The 25,662-nt window shown below is 40.3% G+C and overlaps 1 protein-coding gene across 1 annotated transcript in view; it reads left to right on the top strand.

Moving 5' to 3' along the window:
* macrod2 (mono-ADP ribosylhydrolase 2) overlaps positions 1–25,662 on the top strand; it is a 245,342-nt gene that overhangs the window by 5,113 nt on the left and 214,567 nt on the right. Inside the window, exon 3 of the mRNA XM_071535025.1 lies at positions 2,614–2,727. Coding sequence (XP_071391126.1) covers positions 2,614–2,727 — 114 coding nt within the window. The remainder of the gene's footprint in view (positions 1–2,613; positions 2,728–25,662) is intronic.

Below are 25,662 nucleotides of genomic sequence, written 5' to 3'. Positions count from 1 at the left end.
TTGTTTAGTTGTATTTACCGTTAATTATATCTTAAATGGGAGTGAGCAGATTCCTCTACTTACACTGAAATAAGACAGTGAAGAGAGAGGAAAGGAGGTAGAGAGGTGTGACAGGACAGCATAATCCAGACATAAGCCTGGATTAGAGCCCATGTTATCATGAATACAATAGACAAAAGCTCCATGAGAAAGAAGATAGAAACTTTTCAACACACCTCAAACACAGAAGGAGAACAACAGAAATTTAAGGCAACAGACAAAATCAAGTAGCCCACAAAACAACCTGAACCTTCAGTGCCTAAGGCTGCAGTGGCTGGTCATTCTGCAGAAAAACCCAATCACCATTACCATTCTGTGTAATAATAGGCTTGGCCCTAATGATTTGACAGCTGTGGATATGAATGAATTTATAATGATTAAAATCTGATTGAAATTTTTTTTTTTTGACCCAATTTCTATTTATTATTTTTATATTCAACTGACGCACGCCCTAGCTTGCTAATAATATAGCAAGGACATTAGTTGTATTGTATATTGATCCCTCACATTTCAATGCAGAAAACATTTCATTCTGGGTTAGATAGGTCAAATAAACAAAGAATTTTAAAAATATTGATAATAGTAAAATACTTTCTAAATTAGAAGCACTGATGATAGAACCTTGTGTGAGAAATAAGTAAAAAAGTATTTTTAATCTGCATTAAAGTGTATTGTATTGTATTTGGCTGTCTGCATGGATGATTTTTGTGTGAGATAAGCCTGTTTCAAGCTGAAATAGGCCTGGACCACAGTCATCAATATACCAATACACAGGATTTGATGTAGGGTTTTCTTGTGCTATTAAACCAGGTGGAGCCTATTTGTAGAAATATGATTTGGATGTTAGAGGAAAGGGGAGTGGGTGGCGTTTATAAAAAATCGAATCTATCGAGCCTATATTTTATTTTATTTGGGCACATAGCCTAAACCCCATCCAATTTCTTAGAATTAAAGGCAAGTGCTGTTTTAAAGGGGACACGGAATACAAATAGGAAGATCCCATTTCAATGACAGAAAATTTGGCTGCCCAGGGTGCAGGCACTGGAAATGACTTTAATATTTTGAATCTAATACCTCTCACAACAACAGTTAAGCACCCATGCAGGCCAGATCTTAATACAAATAAAATTCCTAGAGTGTCACTTGAAGAACCTACTTACATGGCTTAGACCAGTCATCTCTGAATCAAAGCCTGAGAACAACAGTCATACTCTGACATCAACCGATCAAGGGGAAGCAGATCAAAGTCTCTTTTCAAAAGGATTTCTATCAGGCTTGATTCTCATGAAAATCCTTTCTGGGAGACTGGTAAGCAGCAGTATTGGGGAAAGTTAGTTATTGAAGTACTTAGTTACTTTACTTCATTACTTACAATAAAAAGTAACTAGTTGCGTTACAAAGTTACTCTACTAAAAGCAGCTCGTTACAGTACTTTTGCATTACCAATGTCAAAAACATGCCATAGAAATATGGCTTGTGCTGCAAAGTGCGTTGTCGTTTATTGTTTTAAAATGCAATGCAAGGCTCATTTATATCAAGTAGATTTAGATTATGTTTTTTCAGTTGGTAGCATGTAGTCTGCACGAGATGCTGCAGAATTTCCACTTTTTTCTATTTTGTTTTTAATTTTGCGCTAACAAAAAAGAAACGATTTGAAAGAAAAACACGTCGGGTTAGTAGAAAAACACGTCGGGTTAGTAGCAAAAAGTGTACTCGGGGCAAATACTGCTGGTAGGTTATGCATCAGAAAAGTATGAGGGGAGAAAAGTACATGTGCCAGTAGAAAGCTGCTCACAACAGCATAGAACATAGTTTATATTTATGACAATTAATTTGACACTGAGAAAAACCTTGATGAAGCGAGGTAGTATGGAATCTTGTTTAGGAGAGCCTGATAGTTGAACTAAAGGCAGTTGTGATATTTTCTCTACATCAAATAACATATGCATGAGATATAATAACATTTTATGACAACTATGAAATTTGTGAAGCTGTGAAGCTATCTCTTTGCACCAGTATCAAACAGCTCTGCAAGTTCAAGCTTATTCTCAACTCTTGGGCCCGCTCTTCAAGGAAGTAAATAGTCATGTGTGAGCTTGTCTAACTTGTTCATCTGGAAAGAAGAAGTTCACCACACATTGCATCACATTAGTTAACAAACACTGCATTTGCATCCTTTGTAGAGGCGTTTTTAAATCTTGTTAAAAAGGAAAGAAATACACAATAGGGCTATTTAGCAGTGTGCAAATTAAATTCTCTGCAATTCAAATCCATAGCAGCAATGTGAAAACACAGTCTGGACTACTGACAGCACAGTATGGTCTACTTTAATGGGGTATTTTACCTTTGAATGTTAAAACTATCTCTATACTGTCTGGGCACATAGCACAGTGGGATGAATTGATTTTAAATGGCTTTGTCTCAGTGTTACCATGAGATATGATTCACAGTCTTTCCATTCCTCAGAGGATTTTGCTTGCACTATTATTTACATTGCAATATAATATGACCCGGATACAATTTGCTTGTGTAATGTTGTAATCATCAGTTGAAGTGATCTTTTTTGTGTTCCAGTAAATGAAAAAGAGGAAGGAAAGGAGCTGACAGGAGGAGGAGGAGTGAGCGACAAAGTATCTCTCTACAAAGGAGACATCACCATCTTGGAGGTGGACGCCATAGTTAATGCTGGTAAGACCGCTGCCCTCTGAACTATTGGACGTTGTTGACTGCTTGCAGACATCCGAGTGCTTAAATTGTCCTTGGCTGCCCTCTAGTGTTACAATTCACAATGTGCAGGTTCCTGAGATATTGCAAAAGAGAGTGCACAAGTGATGAATGTAACTAATTTAAACAAATGTTTATCTGGATATTTGATCTCATTGATCAGCTTTCCCACTATACTGTAAGTTATAATACAGTGACCTTTTAGATTATTTCCTGACTTTTGTCAATGCCTTTGCATAATTAACTGCAACTCCATTTCCTTGTGCCAGTGTAGTACAAGGTTAATTATTCAGTTGATTTAGAACAGTTTCCGGTTCCCCCATTCATATCTTTTCTGTCGTTAATGTGGCTTGAGTGTGCTATGATGATTAGTGGTCACATTACAAATGCTGCTGTTGGGGAAAAACATAGTAAAGCTCTGTTATGCTGAGGGAAAGATACTTGCTTTGAAAAAGTGGAATATTTATCACCAGAGGTGATGTAGAGGCAGGAAGGGTGAGCAGAAATGGCTTTTTCAGAGATTTGCGCTACTGTTATGTAATGTTCTGCAGGCTGCTCACAACCTACACACATTAGTCAGAGGTGCTGAAAGATTGGTTTACCTGTTGCTGCTGCTGCTTATGGCCATTTTGCAGCTAACGGCATCATGACTGGATAGCAGCTGTCTATTACCAAGGTCTACGTTGGCTTCCTGTTTACTTTGTAGTCATGTTGCACAGATTGTGTTTCATATTTTTTCCTTCCTTATGCACTATTAGTAAACACTCACACAGTGCTTCAGTCTATTAAGCAGTGTGTGCGTACTATAATGTATGTAAGATTAACAGATGTTAAAATCGTATGCTGTGTTGGATAAGGCTAATCAATTTAAGCTATCATGTAAATGCCCATCCTGATGATAGGAGGTCATGACATATAGCTAAATCATCCTCAACATTATGTAAAAGACAAAGATGTAGCCTAATACATCTAATAGACACCAAATGCACACCTAAATATCATGTCATTGTGTGTTGATTTGTCAAGACCTTAGCAGTTATCATACAATGCAACTTGTTTGTTGTATACATTACATACTATTTAAATATATTTAAGCTCTAGGCCTATTTAAATAGAGATAATGTTATTGATATTAAAATATATATGGAGGGAAGTGTATGATGAAGCCTTTGGATGTAGTCAATATCCTAATTATACAAATCAAGGTGAGTGCAGTGGGTAAGTTGAGCTATGCTTCGTTAAGTATGAGCTGCTCCTGCTTTGTTTTGTGATTTAAGTGACTTTGAAAGAAAACTAAGCAATCTGGGCTTAATGAATGTGGTTTAGGATTGAACAGTGCAGGTTTTTGTATTGGACTGATTAATACTATTTTAGCAGAGGCAGTCCTCTCTAGCAGTGAATGCTGACAGATGTCTCGGTCCTGACTGAGCTATGCGTTGGCCTGGGACCAGTTCATTTTGTTTAGCAGGCTGACAGGGGGTCTGCGGGGTCGAAGGAATTGCTGACTCCTTTATGATTTCCAGAACGTCTCCTCTCCTTCAGCGGCTGGCACACTGTTAGTCTATTCCCACTCTAGGACCAGTTGTCTTTGTACAGGTGGTTGGACCGATAAGAAAATAGTGGTGGACTTTCCATTTTTATTCACCATCCCATTGCTCAACAATGGGAGTGTGTTGTGAATGTGAATCTTAATGTGAATGCAGTGAGCAAGAGAAAACAAGGGCATGTTTTTTTGTTGCTTGGGTAACAAGAAATGCAGTGTGACAACGTGCTAAGGCCCTTCTACACTTTCCGTTGTTTCTTGTGCCTTTTATTTGTGGCTCTGCAAAATAGTCCCAGAATATATTGTCGTATGTGATAATTCATGATTATTGATAGTACAATTCCAAAATAATGGTGAAAAAACTATCTATCCATTGAATTAGACTACACAACTGTGTGGCATGCTCTGGGCAAAGTGGCTCTCATCCAGATTTTAGTGAGTAACACCGTCCTGGGCGGTAAACAGTTACATTAAACAAACAGAACGGATGTTGAGCAAGGCACGTAGATAAGATCTTTGGATAGTTTGCCAGACTTCTTGCCTTTCATCCATTCATTCTGTCCAATCTCCATCCTGCAGTATTTCCATTTTCACATGCTGTTTTTCATTTAGGCTAGGCACTAGACGACTGCTATGTATGAAGCTTTGAACACCTCTTCAAGCAGTGTGAAAGTATTAGTCAAAAGCTTAATAAAGTGTCAGAATTCTTTCTTCCCACACGAGTCAAACAGTGCAGTGCAGCGGTAGTTAATATGCAGAATCACAGGTGAAGGTGGAGGTTGGTGAGGGAACTGTTTTGAGGAATAATTTGAATACTCAGAATATAGATTTAATTATCCTAGCGACTGCTATCAGCACAACATATTTTCTACATTTACATACTGGTGAAGCTTCTCCTTGACCCTATATGACCTTATATGTGTATATATGCGGAGATTAAACTGAAGGAGATTAAATTGCTACTACAGGCACAGTTTGTGCCTGTGTACCGCCTGATAGAAGACAGACAGGCTACACTTGTGTCAGGTATTTTGTTTGCTCCCGAAGTGCATTTTTGGCAAGGACAAATAGTTCTTTACATAGCGAAAAGGATTGTGGGAGTTTTACTTCCTTTTATTAAAGAGATACTGCTTAATAAAAAGCAGACATGATTTCTAGAAGATGTTTTTCTCAAGTGCTGTAAACTGTGACAAAGTTTGATAGCGTACAGGTTCAGGGAAGTGGAGTGTCTCACCGTCTGTCTAATTGACCTGAATTTGCCCTTTGATGACTATGGCTCCTTGGCGATAGCACTGTGGTTAAAAAAGTGTATTGTCAGTGTCAAGTGAAAAACTCCCTCAGCTTTTCAGGAGCTAAGAAAAACAGCCTTGAATTTAGCTTGACCGCCATGCATTTTTGTGTTTATGCAGTGAGGTTTTGAAAGGGGTTCATAAGCCCATAAAGGAACCAGGTGATCCTTTAAGTGAAGTGAAAACAAGAAAATCAACAAAATTAGAGTTACGAGGTTTTCACATGACAGCGATATGTGGCTTGCCAAGGTGAAATGTCCCCATGTGAAATCACAGCATGAACAAAATCGTTATCCGATTGACTAACAATGCAAAATCTAGTCTTAATTTTAGGGAAGAGAGGCCAGCTTGGCACTGCGGTTATGGTGGCTGCCTATAGCTTTTAGAAGGTGTCAAGTTGCTTTATGTCCTCCATTAAAGTTTAATTATTAGGCTCATTGAGTTTTTAATTCTTCCTTAATTCTGTTTGGATGGAGGTTGGACAGGAGGTGCTCAAACTGTCACCTGGGTGAGAGCCTGGAGAGAGCAGGACAGGAGGGGCCATGGTGACAATCAGCTCACTGCAGGCGTGGAGGGCAGGATGGACGTAACGTGACATGGTGGCTTGGGTAGCACCATCCGGCTCAGACAGATGGCACAGCCCGGCCTGCTGTGTGGAACCAGCCCCCCCCCTACACGGGTCTACCATCTCTCTCCATCAACTGTTAGACCCTCACTTGCTCCATGTGACCCTCCTCCTCCTGTGTTTAAGGGATGAGACAGACAGGGATTTGGGTATACATGGATTTGTATGACAGATCTCCCAGTAGTGTATTTCATTTTTTAGTCAGCATACTGTCTAGTTAACTTGCTACAGCCTCAATAGCACAGACAAGGCTGGTTTGTCTTGGCTATTGATCCACTGAGTTTGAGTGGAAGACAGTTCTGTCCATTCTCATAGAGGATACATTCTCTTTTGTATATGAGCTGCACTATGCTCAGACCGCAGGTGGAGATGCTGTTTTGTGTAATTTTGACAAATACCAGGCAATTTCACTGATTGCCAGCTTATATTTGGTATCAGACAGTGATAGACGGGAAGAGGGGTCCACTACAGATAATCAAGACATGGTCTCATGCTAAATTGCAGGGCCTCACTGAAAGATGAAAGGATGCTCAAGCGGGACTTACACTTAATCCATGTCATTAATGTTGCTTTTACATTTCAAACACTAGATAATGTCTTCCATTTTTCTCCTTGTCGTTTGCGCGGAGTTCATGCGAGTGTCATCAACAATCTCGGATCAGAATGAGGTCGTAAAGATAGCAGTGTGAAGTGGAGAGGACTTTTTTTTTATAATGATGACTGTGGTAATTATGCACAGGGGTTGACTCCTAATCCATTACCCGCTGTAAACCTTTCCCATCTTTCTGTATTAGATCATTTTTTACAGGAGCCAATTTAGTGTGCACAGGGAATCTGGTTATGAACGCTATAAAGAACCCGAAGGGGTTGAGATGAGTGCGAGAGAGGCAATTGGTATTCAGCTGTATGGAGCCACTCGTACTGCAGCCATCACAGGTTTGATGAGAGCAGTGACCCTCGGAGGGCAGAGTACCATGATCCAGTGGAGATTGACTTTTATAAGTTTTTGATATGCAGTCGATTCAAACAGTGTTTGCCTGTGGGGTTGCTTGGTACGCGAGCAGCACTGTTTACCTTCATGGTCATTCAAGCATAATGTACGATACAGAAGGCTACATGCCCTGGTCGAGCCGATATTGAATAGAATATGACATTATCCTGTGGTCGGAGCAAAGGGACATGTATTAGTGCGGCTGTTTTTTCTGTGATGTTGTTTTGTGGGTGTTATCAGTCGGTATGAAATAAAAAAATAAAATCCTAACATACTAATTAGCCTATTTCTGGGAAGTGTCTCACCATGTGTTTTGTGAGGTGAGAGATCAGGCAAAATGAGTTTTGAAATCGCTTAATGGATGTCATTAATTTGTTCCATTGAAAAACACCTCTTGTCACTGTGGTTTATTATTAGTGTAAATGACATCAGCGGTAATTGACAAGGAAATGTGACTTTCTCTGTAGTATTATCAATTGATATGAACTAAAATTAGATTAATAAGAAATAAATCAGAAGAAATAAAGAATAAAAGAAGAATAAAATTAGAATCTTCCCCACAGAATTCAGTTGTTGTACTAAGAAAGATTAAGCTGTGTATTATTAGCGAATTCATAGCTTTATATTGAAGGAAGAAAACTCTTGGGGTCTCTGAGGGCTACTTTCTCTCAGGGGTAGGGGAGGTAAGTGGTGGTGATGGGGGTTGGGGGTTCATCCTTTCCCCTTATTGAAAACCCCAGTGGTTGTAGCAGCACAGCAGCAGTGCTGCATAATGGTGTGTAATGTCCAGAGAATATTATGTGCTTCTCTGAGTCGCAAGCCTTAATGGAGAGCACTGCCTTATTTATTAGAAGATGACTCTCTGAGTGCTCTGGTAATATTTTAGCCTGCAACACAGAAGGCTTTTCAGAATGAAAAGTAGATGTGACATTTTTATTCTCTATCTGAGCTCTTGGTCTATAGACAGACTCTAAAAAGACAGACTTTTCATTGTCGCTCTCCCCAACTTTAGGGTGCTTTTAAAGGTCTGGTTGTAATATATGACATCATATTCTCCTTTTCTGCATTGGGAAAGCCAATACCTCCCTTGTGAAATAGATTTGTTGTCCAAAATTCTTACTTTATTGCATCTGTCTACAGTATTGTTGGGATACTACAATACTGTCATGGAAACTAGACATGTTTCAGCTGTTATTGTATTATCTCATAGGTCGTCTCACAAATAAGCCCATACAGACTAACACTATACTTCTGGTATGATGTGCCAAAGTGAAATTTACACGTTTTACTTTTCCATCCACCTCAGTGATTCATAACGTTTAGGGCTTTTGGTTTTTCTATCCCACTGGTATGGGATCTTGTCAGTGTAGACTGTCCATTTCTTTCTGTCAGGCCATGGCATGGACATGCTGCGCAACATAGCCGGCCCCCGGAGAGTCTGGCTCGACGGGTCTATCTGTCTCTCTGCAGATTCACACCCTGTGCCATGCCTCCCTGAGCGACGCAGCCATGCTCCATGCAATATGACTGCAATTCAGAGTCTCTCACTCTCCCGCGCTCTGTGTCCCTCTTCTCTCTTTCACTCTATTGCCACACACGCATACATGCAAGTATGCGCTCACACACGCACACACACAGTACAGTAGAGAGCATGGATAAGGACTGATAACTTCTTGTGCAAACTTGTGATTGTTGCGCTGTCACACCAGGAATGAAAATCAATGCCCCTGGCTGAGAGAACTTGCTGCTCTGTTGAACAGTGAAATGACTGCGGTGAGCGGCTTGCATCGGATCCTGCACTAAAAGGTCCAGTTAATAGTATGGGCTCTGTGAGAGATACAGCACAAGGACAGGGTTTTCCCTGGCATGAGGGGTGTAAATGTGAACGGAGGTGACAAACCAGCTGGTGTGCTTCCCCTCCTTCTGGTTTCAGCTTGATTTCTCTCCTCCCGTTGTCCAGATTGCGAACAACCCTGCAGCTTCGCTCATTTTTCGATAAGCGTCATTGTTGTTTACCTAATATCCTCGGCCTACCTAGTGCCAACATGGCTCCCCATTCTCCCCTGTGCTCCCCCAAAATAGGAATAATTTTTCATGCGATGTGGCTAATGGAAAGTAATCATGGGAATCCGTGCTGTCAGTATGTATCCGGCTCGCACTTAGAGAAATGTCTCCCATTGCTTGGAATGGTAATGGTGTATGACCATATTGAGTGTTTTGGGGGGAACGAGCCTCCCCCTCTATCTCAGTCATGCATTTTTGTGACCCAACCCCCATCTCTCTCACACACGCCACACACACAAACTCACACAAAGAAATATTTAGGTAGTGAAATTGATGTAGTGCCTTGTGAGCCGCCACCAGTGCTCTTGAAGAGGCCGGGTCCTGACTTCTTCTCTCCCTGGTGGACAGAGAACGTAAGTCATCGTTGTGAAGGTGAGAAAGCCACCGATCGGTCAGCCCTCTTTCTCCTCCTACCCCTCCTTCTCCTCCATTCCACCACCTCCTCCCCGTCCTGAAACAAGCATTTTGAACACCCTGCCTTATGCTGCGCACACGCCAGTCCCCATCCATCAGGCCTTTGAGTAATTGGGAGGGTACTCAGACAGGAACGTGGGGGTTTGTCTAAAAGGAGGACAGCATCTCTCGCCATCCCTCTTTTTCTCCTTCCTTTGTCCCTCACAAGTTGAGGATCTTTGATAACACAAATACCTGTAGAGGTGATTTATGGGGCAAAGAAAGATCCAACAAATAAAGCAATAAAAGATACATAGAGCAACATTGTTTTTATTTAGTGAAAAACTAAAATTTAAGTAATCCAGTTTTCAGTATTTGGCATCCTCTGCCATCCATTTCCTCAGAAGTATTTTAGTGGATTTAGGATAGCTGTGACTATCCAAAGAGAACTCCCTTTTGATAAACCAAACAGTGCTTTCTGAGTGGGTAGTTACAGATGCTGCTTCAAAAGAAAATGACTCACATACTGTATGAGTAGGCCTGCCTGTGTGTGTGTGTGTGTGTGTGTGTGTGTGTGTGTGTGTGTGTAGGGAGGGTACTATCTTCCCTAGCAGAAGAATGGAATGTCACTTTGTAGCAGTCTAAAGCAGGTAAAGTTTTCATTAAACAGGTATAGCAGGCAGTCAAACAGATGGATGAACGGACCCAGTACTCATAAAGCTTGTTCACCTGGTGACCTGTAGGGGGCACTGTGGCTCCACCTAAGTGTCACTGACATCACTGATAACAGAGCAAGTTTGAGGAGCGGAATGACTGAGTTGGTTCTGCATTTCAGATGGATAAATCCCCCTTTTTTGGCTTCCTCTTAACAGATGTTTCTCTGGGACTGTTTGAGGTGACAACTGGAAATTCCAAGGCATCCTATAGCTTTTCAGCGTCTGGTTCTCAAAACAGTCCAAGAAAATGTCGAATGTTGTGCCGTTTCTGGAGTTTGAAAGACATTTTAGGGGGAAAAAAATGAATCAGATTAAAGAAACAGAGACTCTGATTTTGGAGTTCAGTACAGGGTTTCAGATGTTAGGATATGTTAGTATGGAAAGAGGGAGAGAGTGTGGCAGCCAGTACTCTATCGCTTTGTTTTTCTGAGCTGTGGTGAAGTGGGGGTGATACAGTCTGTGTGTGTAGATGTGTATGTGTAGTTGTATGTAGAAAAAAAGAAAGAAAGAAACAGGGAGTGAGGGTTTTTTTGAATCTCTGTGAGGAAGAGTGGGGGAGATGCTGAGTGAGACTAGCTCTTTACTGGCAGAGTGAAGCAAGGGTGAAAGGAGAGGATTGGAGAAATCAACCCCTGACTGCTGACTGTTTTTCTGCACAATCCCTAGGCAGTGTGCTCTGCATGGTCGTCAGCAGGCGATTCACTGCTCTTCACAATACCCCTCTTTCAGCACCAGTTCATTCTCACTGCCTCTGTTCTTCCTGCTCCCCATGTTTCCCTCAGTTCCTTCATTTTAGTTCCAGTTCCCTCATTTCAGTTAATCTCTAGCTCTGCGAATGATGTAAACCTTTGCTAAAGCAAGTGAATGCAAGGCGTCTACACCAGGAGCCCAGAGAAGTGTGCACCTTAGCAGAAATGCTGATGAGGTACTTGGTTACAGGCCTGCGGTGGCAAGGTTTTCTATAATGGCTTCCTATGTATAATGGCTCGTCAAGGTAATGAGCAACATAATGTTACAAATAAGTGAAAGCATATAAAGCACACATTTTGGAGAGGTTATTGTCTTTGAGGGATGCAATTTTCTTACACTAGAAACTCCATTTGATAATTTTATGCTTTAGCTACACAGTCCCCATTTCTTTGGAGGGAATGCATTGGTTAAAATTAAAATTCATAGCTATCCAGAATATCTAGTCCTATTGTGGCAGAAATAAAATATCCTAATACAGTGTTAGTGTAACTAGGTCTCTGTTAAACTTCTACCTAGAACAGCGGTGCTGTGTGGAGATATGAAATTGTCTCCTCTCTTCACTCTCTTTTCTGTTTGCTAAACACAAGAATCACTCTACATAAGAGGGCCTCTAAGCAATTGAAATGAAAGACTGTGATGTTTGCAGAGTGGGCTTTAAATGGGAATACAATTCTTATAACCCAGGGCAGTTTATTCAGTATTTGTGAGCATGTACAACTTTCTCCCAAAGCTGGGAACCAGGGGCCGTGTTCACAAACGTTGCTCTCTACTGGCCATTTTCAGTGCATTTTAAAATAACTGATGTTTCTCTCTTATTTTTAAAAGTTTTAGTAAAAGTAATTCTCAGAGCAATCTAGCAGTGTAAGTGCTCCAGGAGCCCTATTCATAAATCCTTCTACGGCCAAGATTTGCTCCCAACTAGGCAATTAGGGAGTAAATTCTAAGAATAGTGGCCATTTCACTCCTAAATTGCAAAGTATTTCTATAAGTGATTCTCAAAGCATTTTTGCAAGTCAGTCATGTATTTCACTACAGTGTGACAACAATCATGGTGCTTAGAAGCAACATGCCAATGTTAGTATTTTTATTCTCAAATCCAGTATTCATCTATCTCTTTCCATTAATCTACACTAATTATCATTTCAGCTAATTTATCAAGTTAGTATTTTACATGCTGACTGAATTTTCTAAGAATTAGGTCATCTTTAACCTCATTTTAGCCTACTAAAATTTGATCTGAGAAGTACTTTTTTTTTTTTTATAAAAGGAGCTTAGAATAAGCTCCAAATTGGACATTTTTTTAAATGCTATTTGGAAGTGTTTTAGGGCTTAGATAACAATCTGTAATGTCATGAAAATGTAAAGCCCAAAGCTGCTCCTTTGACAATCAATTGGTGCCTGAGTGTACAGACTCAGAATATTTGTTTGAGATTTTAAACCCAAATTATCTTTCATAGGAGTGCTAACAGTTAGAAAATCACCTTAGGTGCTATGAAAGACACCTTTTCCATCTTTCATCAGATATTTTACAACCAGGTCCACAACAACAGCAGTCTTTCATAGATTAAACCAAGGGCTAAATTCAAAACATCAAATATTTTTTTACATTAAGCAAAACAATGCTCACTAATACAAACTAGACTGTCCCAGGGCATAGGAAAAACGTATTTAAATGTTGAAATTCAGTGGTATTCACCATTACCAAATGATCTGTAATCTTTTACTGTGTCATAAAAAGCTCCACTTTACCGGCGGAAATTAGGATGTGTTACTGAAATAGAAATGTAATCATACTTTTTCTGTGTCACTGCAGTTTGTATTGTCTTCACCATTACTCAAAAAAAAAAAAAAAAAACCCCAAAAATGCAATTACATATCCTAGCTGTGGCGAATTGTATGATGCCATATGTCATCTTGATGAACTGACCTGTGATGATGTTTTAATTGAACATGCTCTGCCTATTGTACACTCATAATGAAAATACTCTCTCGCCGTATGCATTGAACTCCCAACAATCAGCAGCAGCTCTCCGAGGCTAGGTGGCTCTGCAGTTGTTGCCCTTGTGTATGGTAATGAAGCTCTAACTGGACCCCCTGATGAAATGGATTTCCCTTCTATTGACACAAGTGATTGTGTGGTTACTGTAGAGCTTAGGGAATGTGGACTCATTATAGCCAAAGACCTATGTTCACTGGAATGGTAATAGAAACTAGGCAAGCTTATATTGGCAATTATGAATGGTATGTGCTATGTGAATATACAGTATGTCTTGGAGATTCTATTAGGCTTGATGGAGTTATTATTTTGTAAGGTCTTACAGCTTACACTTCAGTCTAAGTCAGTGTTCTAAATCAAAAGACAGAGCTTTCCCATGACACACTTTTGATGTTTTCTTGTGCTCCCCTGAAAACAATGAGTACTAATGAATTCTATTTGACAAATTCAGCTATATCAGTTTTCCGTAAAACCAGACCTCATTTGGGCTCAAGTTTGACGAAATAATCTTAACAGTATCCATTGCAGACTTTGTTAAGGGGAGGAATTGTGTGATATTATTTCTTCAATTTGTCATTTAAGACAATTATTGCATTAAGCAATCCTTATTTTCTGAGAATATTCATTTAGAGGCTTCAGTAGTCATACTGCTTAATAAAGTCTCTATAAGAACAAAGTGATTTTAAGTTGACCAAAAAGTTAGATTGGATTTTATTCCCATCCCAGGGAGCAGCATGGGAAAGAATTTGGGATAAGAGGAGAACAAGAGGAGACTGATAAGAGATGCTTATGCCTGGAGAGCTAGAGAGTGCAGAGCTGGTTAATGCAGCAGGGTTCAGAGGGTTGCTTATATAGAGTAGATATAGACAAGCTGATGATTTGTTGTGATGTACGGGGGAGAGCAGGGAGACCTGACTTAAAAGTTGTGACCTCAAACAAACTGCATTTGTTTAACCTCGCTCGGCTGTGGAGCCATAATGGGATGATGGCTGCTGCCATTAGCATGATGAAATGGACAAATAAGTGACTTTAGTGAAGCCCACTCAAGTCAGAGGCTGCTATTTTGTTGCCCTTTGATGCTGCAGTTGGCTATGGAAACAATTTAATCTCTTTAATAGAATCTTAGTCCCCCCTCCATACACACAAAGCAGATTAAGGTTCCCGATAAGGCGAAGACTACGCAGTCTTTGTGATGGGACCGAATTCCCAATACTGTGGGTGGCATTGGGTTTTTTTTGTCAGCCTCGAGCAGACACTGGCGAGAGACTCTCCAAAAACACAGGGCCCGAGGAGTGTGAAGAAAAAGCTATTGTTCCAATTCAGTTTCATTGTACTTATCTTACTTTATTCAATTTGTTTAACCTTTATTTAACAAGGGTAGTCCCGCTGAGATCGTGAATCTCTTTTATGAGGGAGACTTGGCCAAGACGGCAACATCACATTAAGTTACAGAGCAACAAATAGGTAGATAGATAGATAGATAGATAGATAGATAGATAGATAGATAGATAGATAGATACATACACATATATATACATACATACATACATACTGTACATACATAGTTAGCCTACTTAGACACATAGATGCATAGATACATACATAGATGAATAAATTTAATGGATACACAAATAGTTACATAGATAAAATGGCACTTTACTTTGTCTGTAGAGCAATGAAATATCCTCTACTATACGCTATATCTAGGTTACTGCATTACTGTGTTGTGCTTCAACATGATGGTGAAGCTAATTATATCTGGAGAACAGTGGCTGAAACTCAGGCTGTTGTAAATAGTCAGCTCCTAAGCAGCCTCCTCACAGTCTTCTCTTTGATACGAGCGCAGAGAAAACTCTCCTTCTTTCTTCCTCTTTTTCCTGCCACTCCTCCCATGAGCAGGTGTTGATTGATTCGTAAGAATGTAATTTGCTGTAAGAATGAGGAAGAGGAAAAAGGAAGGTAGAGGAGAAAATTTTGCGTTTGTCATCTGGGTGTTTTTTTTTTGTCATGGGTTGTGCCACTCAGACAAACATGAAGACAAGGTGCAGAGACGCTGTATATTTATAGGCGTACTTTGAAAAGCTGCCAGGTGAGAGGAAAAGGGGAGGAAGGAGGAGAGATAGGAGGAAGTTATGACAGGCAGGAGACTCAGAGGAGGATGTTGTGTACTCTCAGCAGATTTAATTACCCATGTTCCCAGGATAATCGGGCACCACATGGCCGTCCTCCAGCCACCGCATTCCTCTGGGGGCTGTGCTGCGTTGTTGATGAAACGCATCACATTATAGTTGATGTAGGTGCGTTTATCATCTCATGGCATGTGTATCGACGATGGTTGGAAAGTACGGCACGAGTTGTCTTCATACCGTATAGCCAAGGGCTTGGAAAACTTTCAGTTACAGATAAAGATGTATGCAAGCAAAAGCACAAAAATTCAGATATTGCTAATGGATATATTTTAGCTTGTTCATTAAAGGGAAGTAAGTACAAAAATGTCCATAATATATCTGTGGAGGGTTGATAGGGTGGTCGATCAATACCAAAGACTCAATAATTACTTTGCCAGGTGCTGAGATTTCTGGCTTTCAAAACTCACTTTCTGGCCCGTACTCTGCTTTAGAACAAAAACTCTCCTCCCACTGGAATTTCAAGACACTCCCAATTTCCTCCCCCAGCCTGCTCTCCACACATTCCTTTCCCTACGCAATTTCAACTGCTCAGCGCTGGAGGATGGTACTACGTTTGAGCGACTGGTGCCGCAAGACCTTTCAGCTACAAAGGCTAAAAAGCCTTGTTCTCAAGCCTAAAAGGCAAATGACACAGCAGTAGTAATATTACAGTATTTTGCATCATGATATATTGCCTATTCACTAGATGTTTCTGTTGGGTCTGAGCTCTAATTAGCTAGCTTACTTGTCTCTGTTGTGAAAATGTGACTTTATTGTTTGTGTCAACAGGCCACCGTAGGGGGGGCTGTGCCAGAGAATTGAATGAATTTCAAGCCATTAAAATTGTGTTTTTAAATTCATTATTTAAATTAATTATTCAATAAATCAATTTTTTTAACGCAATGGTTTAATGTGAGTATCACACATTCAAATTTTTCAAATATTCAACTACAGTCTCTAGTGTTAGGCTACTAATCTCGTTCCACCTGTTTAGCTGTAATTCAGGGCTTGGGTATTTATCTAGTCATACACATAGTCATCTGTGTAATCTAAACTATACCAAAATATAGGGCAACATAATCTGACCCACAGTTGAAATTCCACTGAGTAACACTGAAAAGCAACTGGTTATATTTCAGGCTTGGCAGAGTATCCCGGAAGGAGATATCAGCAATCTGGTAATGTTGATGGATCACAAACATAACAAAGTTATTGTATTTATATCAGTTTATGACCAAACGGTATCTTACATGCCATCAATTTTCTTGACATTTGTTTGCCCCGATTCTTATTTTTCCTTGATATATGATATATGAATTTGGGGGGACAAGTTGCAGCAACTGATATGTTTCTAAAATGTTACAAGTGAATAAATGGTGTGAATCACTTGCTCATGGTGTGTGCTCTTGCATCTCATGAGCCGTGAAGCAGAATGCATTCATAGCAAAAAGAACCAATTTCACCTCACTGTCCCAATATGTTTTACCACTGACTTTACTCTTGGTTAATCTGAAAAATTCTCGGAATCACTCCCGAGTTGTAAACGGAAATGAAACTCCTGAAATGATCCTTTGCAGTTGTAAGAAACACAAATTAAAACATTCTTCCTCCCTTCTGTTTAGCATTGTAACTCTTCAAAGCTCACCATCTGACGCAAGGCTTTGTAGATAGTCTCAAAGCAGGTAGGCATATTTAGAGGGATGTCAAACTTGACTGCCCTTGGACCTGCAAAATACTAATTCAGATTTCCTCCTCGACTCGCTGAAGTGGTCGCTTCTCACACACCGAGAACTACTCTTCACGTACTTTAAATCCATCCAACACAGAGGGATATACTATTCTCTGTCAGTGAGAAAATCTCAGCCTCCTGAATCATCATATAAATTACCTTTCTGCCTGGTAGTAATAGAGTCATCGCATTTCGAGAGCTCTTTCTCTCTTTTTAGACTTATTGGTTTGTGAATTCAGTGTGCCCAGGCTAAATAGCATCGCATGCCTTAACATAGCTTGGTGGTCCTTGTGTGGCCCTCTGTGTGCATTATGCAACATACAAACATGTAAACCCGCTCGACACAGGTGTTTCCACTGGGGAGCTGGTAGGGTGCCTTGAACATAGTAACAGGTCATAATTGTTTCTCTAAGTGTGTTATGCGTTACACGATAACACCAGTATGTTGACGGAGTGAAATCCTCAAACCAGCTATGCAGACATTTCCATTTAGAAGACAACTCAATTAGCTGTGGGCCAATTAATGCTGGCCGTGCTGCTGAAATTAATGAAGAGGTATGTCTGAGCAGGCCGGTGGGACGGACGGGAGAGGCAGAAGGTCATGCAGTATTTTCATTGATGATCTGTCCTGCATGAGGGTTCATCTAAACTAAGTATGAAACTTCATTGTGTTAATCATTTGTAAGCAGAGCATGTCGAAAAGATAGACGTGTGTGTGTGTGTGTGTGTGTGTTTATGGAGTGAATGTGTGTGTGTTTGTGGGGGTAAAGGATGTTGGGAGATGTTGATGGGATAGGTAAACAAGCGTACTTTGTAAGTTATTTATTCTATTCTATATATATTATAAGTTGCAGACCTATACACACAAAATGTTGCGTTGCTGCCAACCTTTATTATTTAATTTTTCTACGGCAGTTCTGCTATAAAAGACAGTACTCAGCAGAGAGTCACGGGAAAGATGGGAGAGGAAGAGGAGATGACATGTGACAAAACCCGTCAGCTGGATTTGAACCCACAATATTATGAATACTTAAAAGACTCCTTGTCTTGTTTTGCGGTTCTGTATTTAGGCTGAGTCAGTTTGGCAGATGTCTTGACAGAAACCAGCAGTGGAACACGATGTTCTGTTTAACTAGACCTGAAGTGGCCAAAACACAACAGTCAGAGTTGAGAGGCAAGTTGAGGTCGTCAGATGGCAGCAGATTGATTCGCTTCAAAACAAAGAGTCAAGTCCACTGTGCGTGTGTGACAAGTCCTCACAGCCTAGAGACAGTATGTACAACAATTACAATTGTGGAATGCATTGTTGTTGTGATCAGAGAGGAGTAGACCACCATCCCCTTGTACTTGTATCCTACTGTACTGCTAGCAATTAGCCACAATAAGCAAATTTTAATTGAAGCTTTCTGATTCTAGCTTTCCAACGCTTCATGACTCATTATTCTCACATTCTGGGAACAGACTTTTTCTCCCAATGAAGCAAGCAATAAACAAGCAAATAAACCATGTCCAACAGAGAGAGAGGAAAATTGTGTTTACACATCCTCAGACGATTTGGCACCCCAAAACGAAGATTTTTTCCTGTTTTGTTAGACTCATGCAAGTTAGCATCACATCCTCAATCATTTGTTTAGCGGAGCTCTCTCAAGCTGTGTAAACACACCCACTGCCTCTTTGTAGCAGCGATCGGGGAGATCTTTGTGTTTGTCCCAAAAATCCATGTGTTAATGTTTCAGGTTTGGAAGTGTTAAGAAGCCAAGGCAAGCAACATGGCATGAGAAGAACATTGCCTCCCTCTGAGAGTTTCATTATGGTAAACTAGGTTTAGGCTCTCACTCTAAACACCAGCTGGCATCTCAATCACAACCGTCTGCTGCGGTATGTCAACATATTCAGACGTTAACACTTTCTTTTTTATGACGGTATGCTTCTTTTCTGTTTTGTGGCTGTGACAAGGATAACCTTGCATTCAGGAAGATGCTATTACTGTATTGTTAGATTGTTAAGCTTTTAACAGTCTGTTATGAGAAGTAGTCAATGTCAGCAGAGCAGGGAGAAAGATGAGTAGTTGTTTATTTCTGTACAACTTTGGCTTATGAGTTGCTATTGAATTTGTTCAAAGCTCCAGACAGCACAATTGACAATATTGACAATATTACTGATGTTGTTAATGCCTGAATCCTTTGCTCAATTACTCCTGCATTGTGAAGGCAATTATCCTGTGTGCCATCAAAACCAAGCTGCAGTGCAATCCAATTTCAGTTGATATCCCTCATTTATTCATGTTTTTTCTGTCAGTTAAGGTCAGACAGACCTCTGTCTGCGCTGTGCCTGCTACAACACTGTCTAACATTAGCCTATTCATTCTCATTTGACACAGAGGTACAGAGTTGCAATCAGTCATAGAAAGGGTGGTGTTGAAAGTTGGTGCTGCTGTGTGTGTATAGCAATACTTTTGTTGGGACGTTTTAAACTGTGAAGGCCCCCTCCATCACATATCCTGTTTTCTTGAGGGTTTCCATGGCGACGGATGATCGATCTTTGCTGCAATCGGAAATCCCACTTAAACTCAATAGTAGCTACCTTTGGGGATAGTCTTATTATCTATGATAATCTTTGATAAATATGTAATTCATTTTTCATGAATTTTGTTTCTGCTATTTTGTATTGCTTCCTCCTGTCTGGCTGCGATTTAAGAGCAGCGTGGTCTTCAGGGGTAAGAGTGTTTCAGGTATCCTATGTGGGAATTTGTTTTCATTTTTACCTCTCCTCTCTCGAACCTAGGTTTGCCCTCCACTTCATTTGTTCTTTTCTGCAAAGGGTTTAATAAAGAGCCTTGTCCTTGTTTCTGGGTATTGCGGTGCTAATCTGAGGAATGTTCTTCTTTCGTAGTGGGGTGCGAGGGTGAGGAGGGGGTGGGGATACATGTGCACACATTGTTTTTCAGGCTGATCCCTGAGTTTCCGCACCTAGAGTTGACGGAGAGGCCTTGAAAACCTGGGTGCTGGGAGATTAATCATCATAAAAGGCAACAGGCCCGTGCGTTATACTGACAAAGGTATTGGGAGAATGCACTACTCCAAGGTGCCTAGATTCTATGCCTACATTTTCCATTCACTTTCTTTCCTCTCCCCTGATAAAGCATTTGAAAAGGCAGGAGTATAGCTTAAAATGAAAGACAGGCTTTCATTACAGAACCAGCTATGAGGCACTGCATGCTTATCTTGTTTCATATTACACAGCCCTCTGTGAAAAGAGTGTAAGATATACGGAGACTAGTTTTGTCTCTATACTGTATTGATACTTGATGTCGGTATAGTGCAGGTTAGCCGTCTGGGCCTGTATAAAAGTTATGTCTATCATCAAAGAAAAGAAAAATGTTACTCACACCAAGAGTCACAGAGGCCAGGCAACACACACACATTCACACATGCCCACAATGTTTTACGCGTAGGCACACATTAGGGTCAGGCCTGGGCTTCATTAGGGAAATGCACTCACTTGCAATTAGCGGTAAACATATTCTTTCCCACACTCACCCTGTGATTGCATTGTTATTGCACAAAGGCAAGATAGATGTCTGTATATTTGACGCTATGTACTTTTTCAATTAGTGAAGTTTTCTGGGTCTGTGGCTATGTGTCCCAAGGGCACGGTACGTGGAGCGGACAACCTGAGGAGAGTGAAGTTGAGTTTGAATTCATTAACAATTAGCCTAACTAAGAACACATTGGATACTACAAATGGAGATTGGATACTACAAATGGAGGATTTCGTGGATTCTCTTAGTCTTTTAGTATTACATTCTCCAACTCGTTATATAACCAGCCTTTAGGCCTGAATGATTTAATATACAGACTTGTCCTTCAAGAGACCGTAGTGGAGTGGCAAAATTGACATTACTCTGACAAACGTGACATAATAATTTAATCTCCCGAGCACGGGAAGCAAAAAACATTCAATAAAAAGCATTTTCAGCCATGGTAGTGCTAATAAAACCATTTGTTGAAGTAGCGGTGAAGCGACAGGAAATTTTACCCATTCATTTGTTCATTTATGACTGTGAGGCTGTCTCCTCCCAGTCAGGGCCACAGCGAGAGGCCAGGAGGGGGAAGATGAATACCTGATAGCTACACTCCCCAGACATTACTAAATGAGCAAACTGGCAGTTTACAGCTACCTCTCAACGTAACCTGCATGTTTTATAGATGAGAAGAATCTCACTAACTGTCGGAGAATGAAAGCACTTCTCAGGATGGTACGATAATGGCCTCTCAGTAAAATGAGACAGGGCTTTATGGGTGTTTATCATTGCACATTTCACCAACTTTCTTTTACTGCCCAAAAGGAGATGGCAACAAGGCTTGAGAGAATGTTGAGGCTTTTATTTCATTAGCCAACATGTCAGATTGATCAGAGAGCAAGAGTGATGTTCCGGTGCTTTATAACTCAGACAGCAATTAAAGAAAGAGCACTACTGTAAAGAGATCAAATAAATACCTACCAATGTCTACTGACTGCTCCTTTCCCTCATGACCTTTATTGTTATGCTCCTTTCACATGTTGTTTACTTGTTGATGATGAGGATCTTAGAGGCCTTGGGTCCTTTGTGTTTCTGAACCACATCTATCATGCCATGACTTTATGGTGGTCTAAGGCACAAGGCGTTGACTAGTTGTGAGCAGTGATATTAGAGTTCAACCTTGATACTGATACCAATATTTTCAGCCCGAAGTCGCAGATAGCCAGTATTTTGTGTTGTTATTTGATATCTTTAAGTTTGACCATTTTCAGCCTCTGAAACAGAGGGGGGATAAAGTATTTACATGCCTCAGTATACCAGATAATAAGCCAGCTCTCATATTTAAGTTTCTAGCAATTGGGATATGATCTTAACTGGGTTATTATAAACAGGACATGATGTTTGGAATACTTAAGCATCCTAAATATTATGGGAACTCTGGTGTGCATGTAAATGTCTCCACTGAGGCTTCAATTAATTTACATATTTCAAAGGAGTTTTTTCCCCCACTTGGCTACTCAGTAGAAATTATTTCACATGGATTGTTGTTGTGCATGACTTAGATACCCCAAATTTTGGGTCGGCATTTGATATCTTAAAGTTTGACCATTTTCATGCCAAAAATTACAAGTAGCTTAACCAAGAATGTTGTACTTGTCAGAGTAAAAAAACCTGTGCAAAAAGCATTTACACTATCGTGGGACCTAAAACTCTCCATTGAAACCCATACTAATGAAATTCTTTTAGGGTAAGCTTCTACTTCAAGCAGCTTCTTAAGGCAAGGTGACCCAGTGCACCTATTCAATGGTAGTGGAGCCTGTGGGATACCATATGCTATTAAATGAAGAATTAATTTACAAAAAGAATTAAAAACACTTCAATTAATAAATAAAGTGTGCAAGTGTGAAAGAAAATCAAGGAGGAAGCTTCATCATATTGGCGGTAGACCGTAATATTTGGTTCATGTCCTCATGGTAGATATGGAACCTTGAAATAAATTGTTTCCATAGATGTTCAGCCTCCCATTTAACCAGAGCTGTTTTAGAAACAGTGCAGGGAATACCCAAATGCATATCAGAGACACGCTCACAAGCTGCAGCCCAGCTCAGTCAGAGTGTTTCACTGCATATTTCACTCCATTTTCCTCCTGACCATTGGGAAGTCATCAGGAGCTCATATGCCCGTGAAATGCTGATTTGGCTTTGAGTGGACAAAGACAGAGACTCACAAGGAATTAGCAAGCAGGTAGAACAAAAGGGCTTACTTGGAAGCAAACAGGGCTCATCAGTTTTCTAGATTAGTTGGCTGCTAGGCGAGAGGGACTGAAACGGCTTTGGAAAAGAGGGTTTATTGTAGTGACTCGGAAGATGGATGAAAATGAAGATGGATTCAGCCTCTGTAATCCCTATAATCAGCAGATTCTGATCGAATAACAGCAAAAGTATATTTAATTTGATCGCATTGCTGTGCTCCACCATGTGCAGCAAGCCTCAAACAAGTATGCATGCATATGAAATTGTAGTCTTTCCTGCAAGCTGATAATTGTCCATATCACAAGGCTAAGTGAGATTGATATGAGGAGTCCATATCAGGGCTTATCTCTACTTTCTACCATTTTGTTGTTTTTGTTCAGACTTCCTCCTGACTTTATTTAACGGCACAATAGCTCAACATCTCTCCCCCAGTTTCAGTTCTTCAGTTTGAGTTGCGTTTTGCATGTGACGGTGGAGGTTTTGATTAACGTCATTCCTTTGCTGCTGTCTCGGAGTCAGGTGTGAGGGGGCAGGTGTCACACGCCTGTGATACAGACCAGGCACCGGTGGGAGAAAGACGAGAGCTGCCGGCCTTCCCATTGCCTTACAAACGCCTCCGGGCATCACACAAACATTCACCCTGGCCCTCCCCATCACAGTAACCCAATAGCTCCCTCCACACCACCCTTCAATGTCTCAACACCTTCCCAAGGTTGAAAAATGTCTCACACCAGTTAGCTCCCCAGGATGTTGACCCGGCGGCGCAGGTCATCACTCTGAGACAAAGAGATTCTTATCGGCCCGGTCGCCCTCTCCTCTCTCACCTCCATCCCCTGCACCTCGGACTGTGAGCGATGACTTCTCTGAAACTTAATATCAGTGATATCATCAAGGTGCTTCTTTACCCCTCTCTTAGGATTGAGAGGGGTGTTGTGAAAAAATACCACCAGGCCCTTGGCTGACGGAGGGCGCCTCCAGGGAGCATCGGTCAGTTTGGTGCCATTAAGTGGTGTGTAATACAAGACTGAGAGAGAGAGAGAGACAGACAGAAAGAGAGAGAAAGAGATGGATAAGTGCGAATGAAGAGGTTAATGCTCCATAACTCATTTTCCTCTTTTCTCCCCCCAATAATTCAATAGCAGGGAGAAATTACAAGCTGCCCTCCTGCTCAATCCATTATGTTTTTCTGAAAACTGTTTTGCATTTTTAGTATCACGCTGGCCTCTCCCGCTCTCTTTGTGAAGAGAAGAGAAAGAATGATGGATGCGTGGATATTTCATATGGAGTTTCCCAAAATTAAATTCGGTGAAATACTGTGTACACCCCTCAATTTATATTTTAGTATAGAACACGTTCCACGGAGCACTCCTGAATTAATAACTACATTTACATGCACACAGTATTTGGGATAACGGTGCATTATACTGGGTAAGGTCTTATTTGGAATACGCTGCTTTCTATGCATCTTTTCCTATCAGACATATATCCCTATATAAATGAGTAAACATGGTCAGAATATTACCATGAAAATTAAGTTTGCGCTGATCATGAAAACAAACAGTAAATGGGATAAAGCATTTCCTTGCCTCAGTATACCAGGTAATAAGTCAGCTCTCATGTTCAGGTCGGGATATGATCTTAACTGGGCTATTGTAAACAGGACACGATGTTTGGAATATTGAGCATTGTAAATATTATGAGAACTCTGGTGTGCATATAAATGTATCCACTGAGACTCCAATTAATTTGCATGTTTCAAAAGATTTTTTTTCCCCCACTGTGCCACTCAGTAGAAATTACTGTTGTACATGACTCAGTAGAATGTTCGTTAAAAAACCCTTTGATCATAAATGATAGAGAATATGACTTCCATTCTGGAGGATTTGAAGAAAAGGGAGACAGGTAAGGTCCATTGTAGTGGGGGATAGTCTTATGTCCTTTGTACTAAACTCAATTACTGAGGTGTGCACTGGTAGCTAATCAAAATACAATTTGTTATTTGATACAGATATGATGTGTGACTTACCTATCTGACACAGACTTTTCTCTGCCTCTGGTTTTTACATTTGAACAAGCACCCTTCATCAACTCTATACTTATTAACAATACCAATTCTAATTACAAATACTTGGGAATTTGGTTGGACAAAAGTTTAAATTTCAAATTCCACATTGACTATCTCGCAAAGAAATTAAAATTTACACTGGGCTTTCTGTACAGGCTAAAGTCCTGTTTTTCCATGGCATCAAGAAAACTTGTCTTGTTGCTGTTGTGATTTGATGTTGTTGTCCTGTTATGTGTTTGCTGCTGCTATTTGACCCTGTCTTGGCTAGGTCTCACTTTTAAAAGAGGTTTTAATCTCAATGCGACTTAGTTAAATAATGGTTATACAATACAGTTGGCTCTTTTAGTAATGCAGCTGCCGTAATATACAAAGGTAAAAAAGAATATCTATGAATATGTAGATAAATAGGCTAATATGCAAAAATGAGGCAAATATGATCAAATAATATTTGCGTTCTGGTGCATTGGCCTGGCTCAACTGTGCTCTGCCTATGCACATTTATATTCAGTCCCTCAGAGTGTATTCATAAAGTTTTCATGAGGGGTGAATTAACTTGATCCCTAAATGCTTTAGCTATTACAGCTCGTACTGTGGCTGTCAACATGCATCGAGAGCCCGGACAGAGGAGATGTCTAAGAACCAAGCAAACTCATTAGAAACAGCTGAGAATTCCTTTCAGAGATATTGTTTTCATCGCAGTCCTCCTCAATCTCATTATGAGATTTCTAGATTGCTTTTTTTTTTTTTTTTACATAATATACCAAAACATTATGCGCTAATGAACTCAAGTCAGAT

This window comes from Centroberyx affinis, unplaced genomic scaffold (genome assembly GCF_046629955.1).
Source record: "Centroberyx affinis isolate AG114_WGS23_722 - 3 ecotype Tasmania unplaced genomic scaffold, CSIRO-AGI_Caff_v1 ptg000171l_1, whole genome shotgun sequence".
NCBI classification, from domain to species: Eukaryota; Metazoa; Chordata; class Actinopteri; order Beryciformes; family Berycidae; genus Centroberyx; species Centroberyx affinis.
Note: the sequence above shows the minus strand (reverse complement) of the source record. Positions and strands in the feature narration are given on the sequence as shown.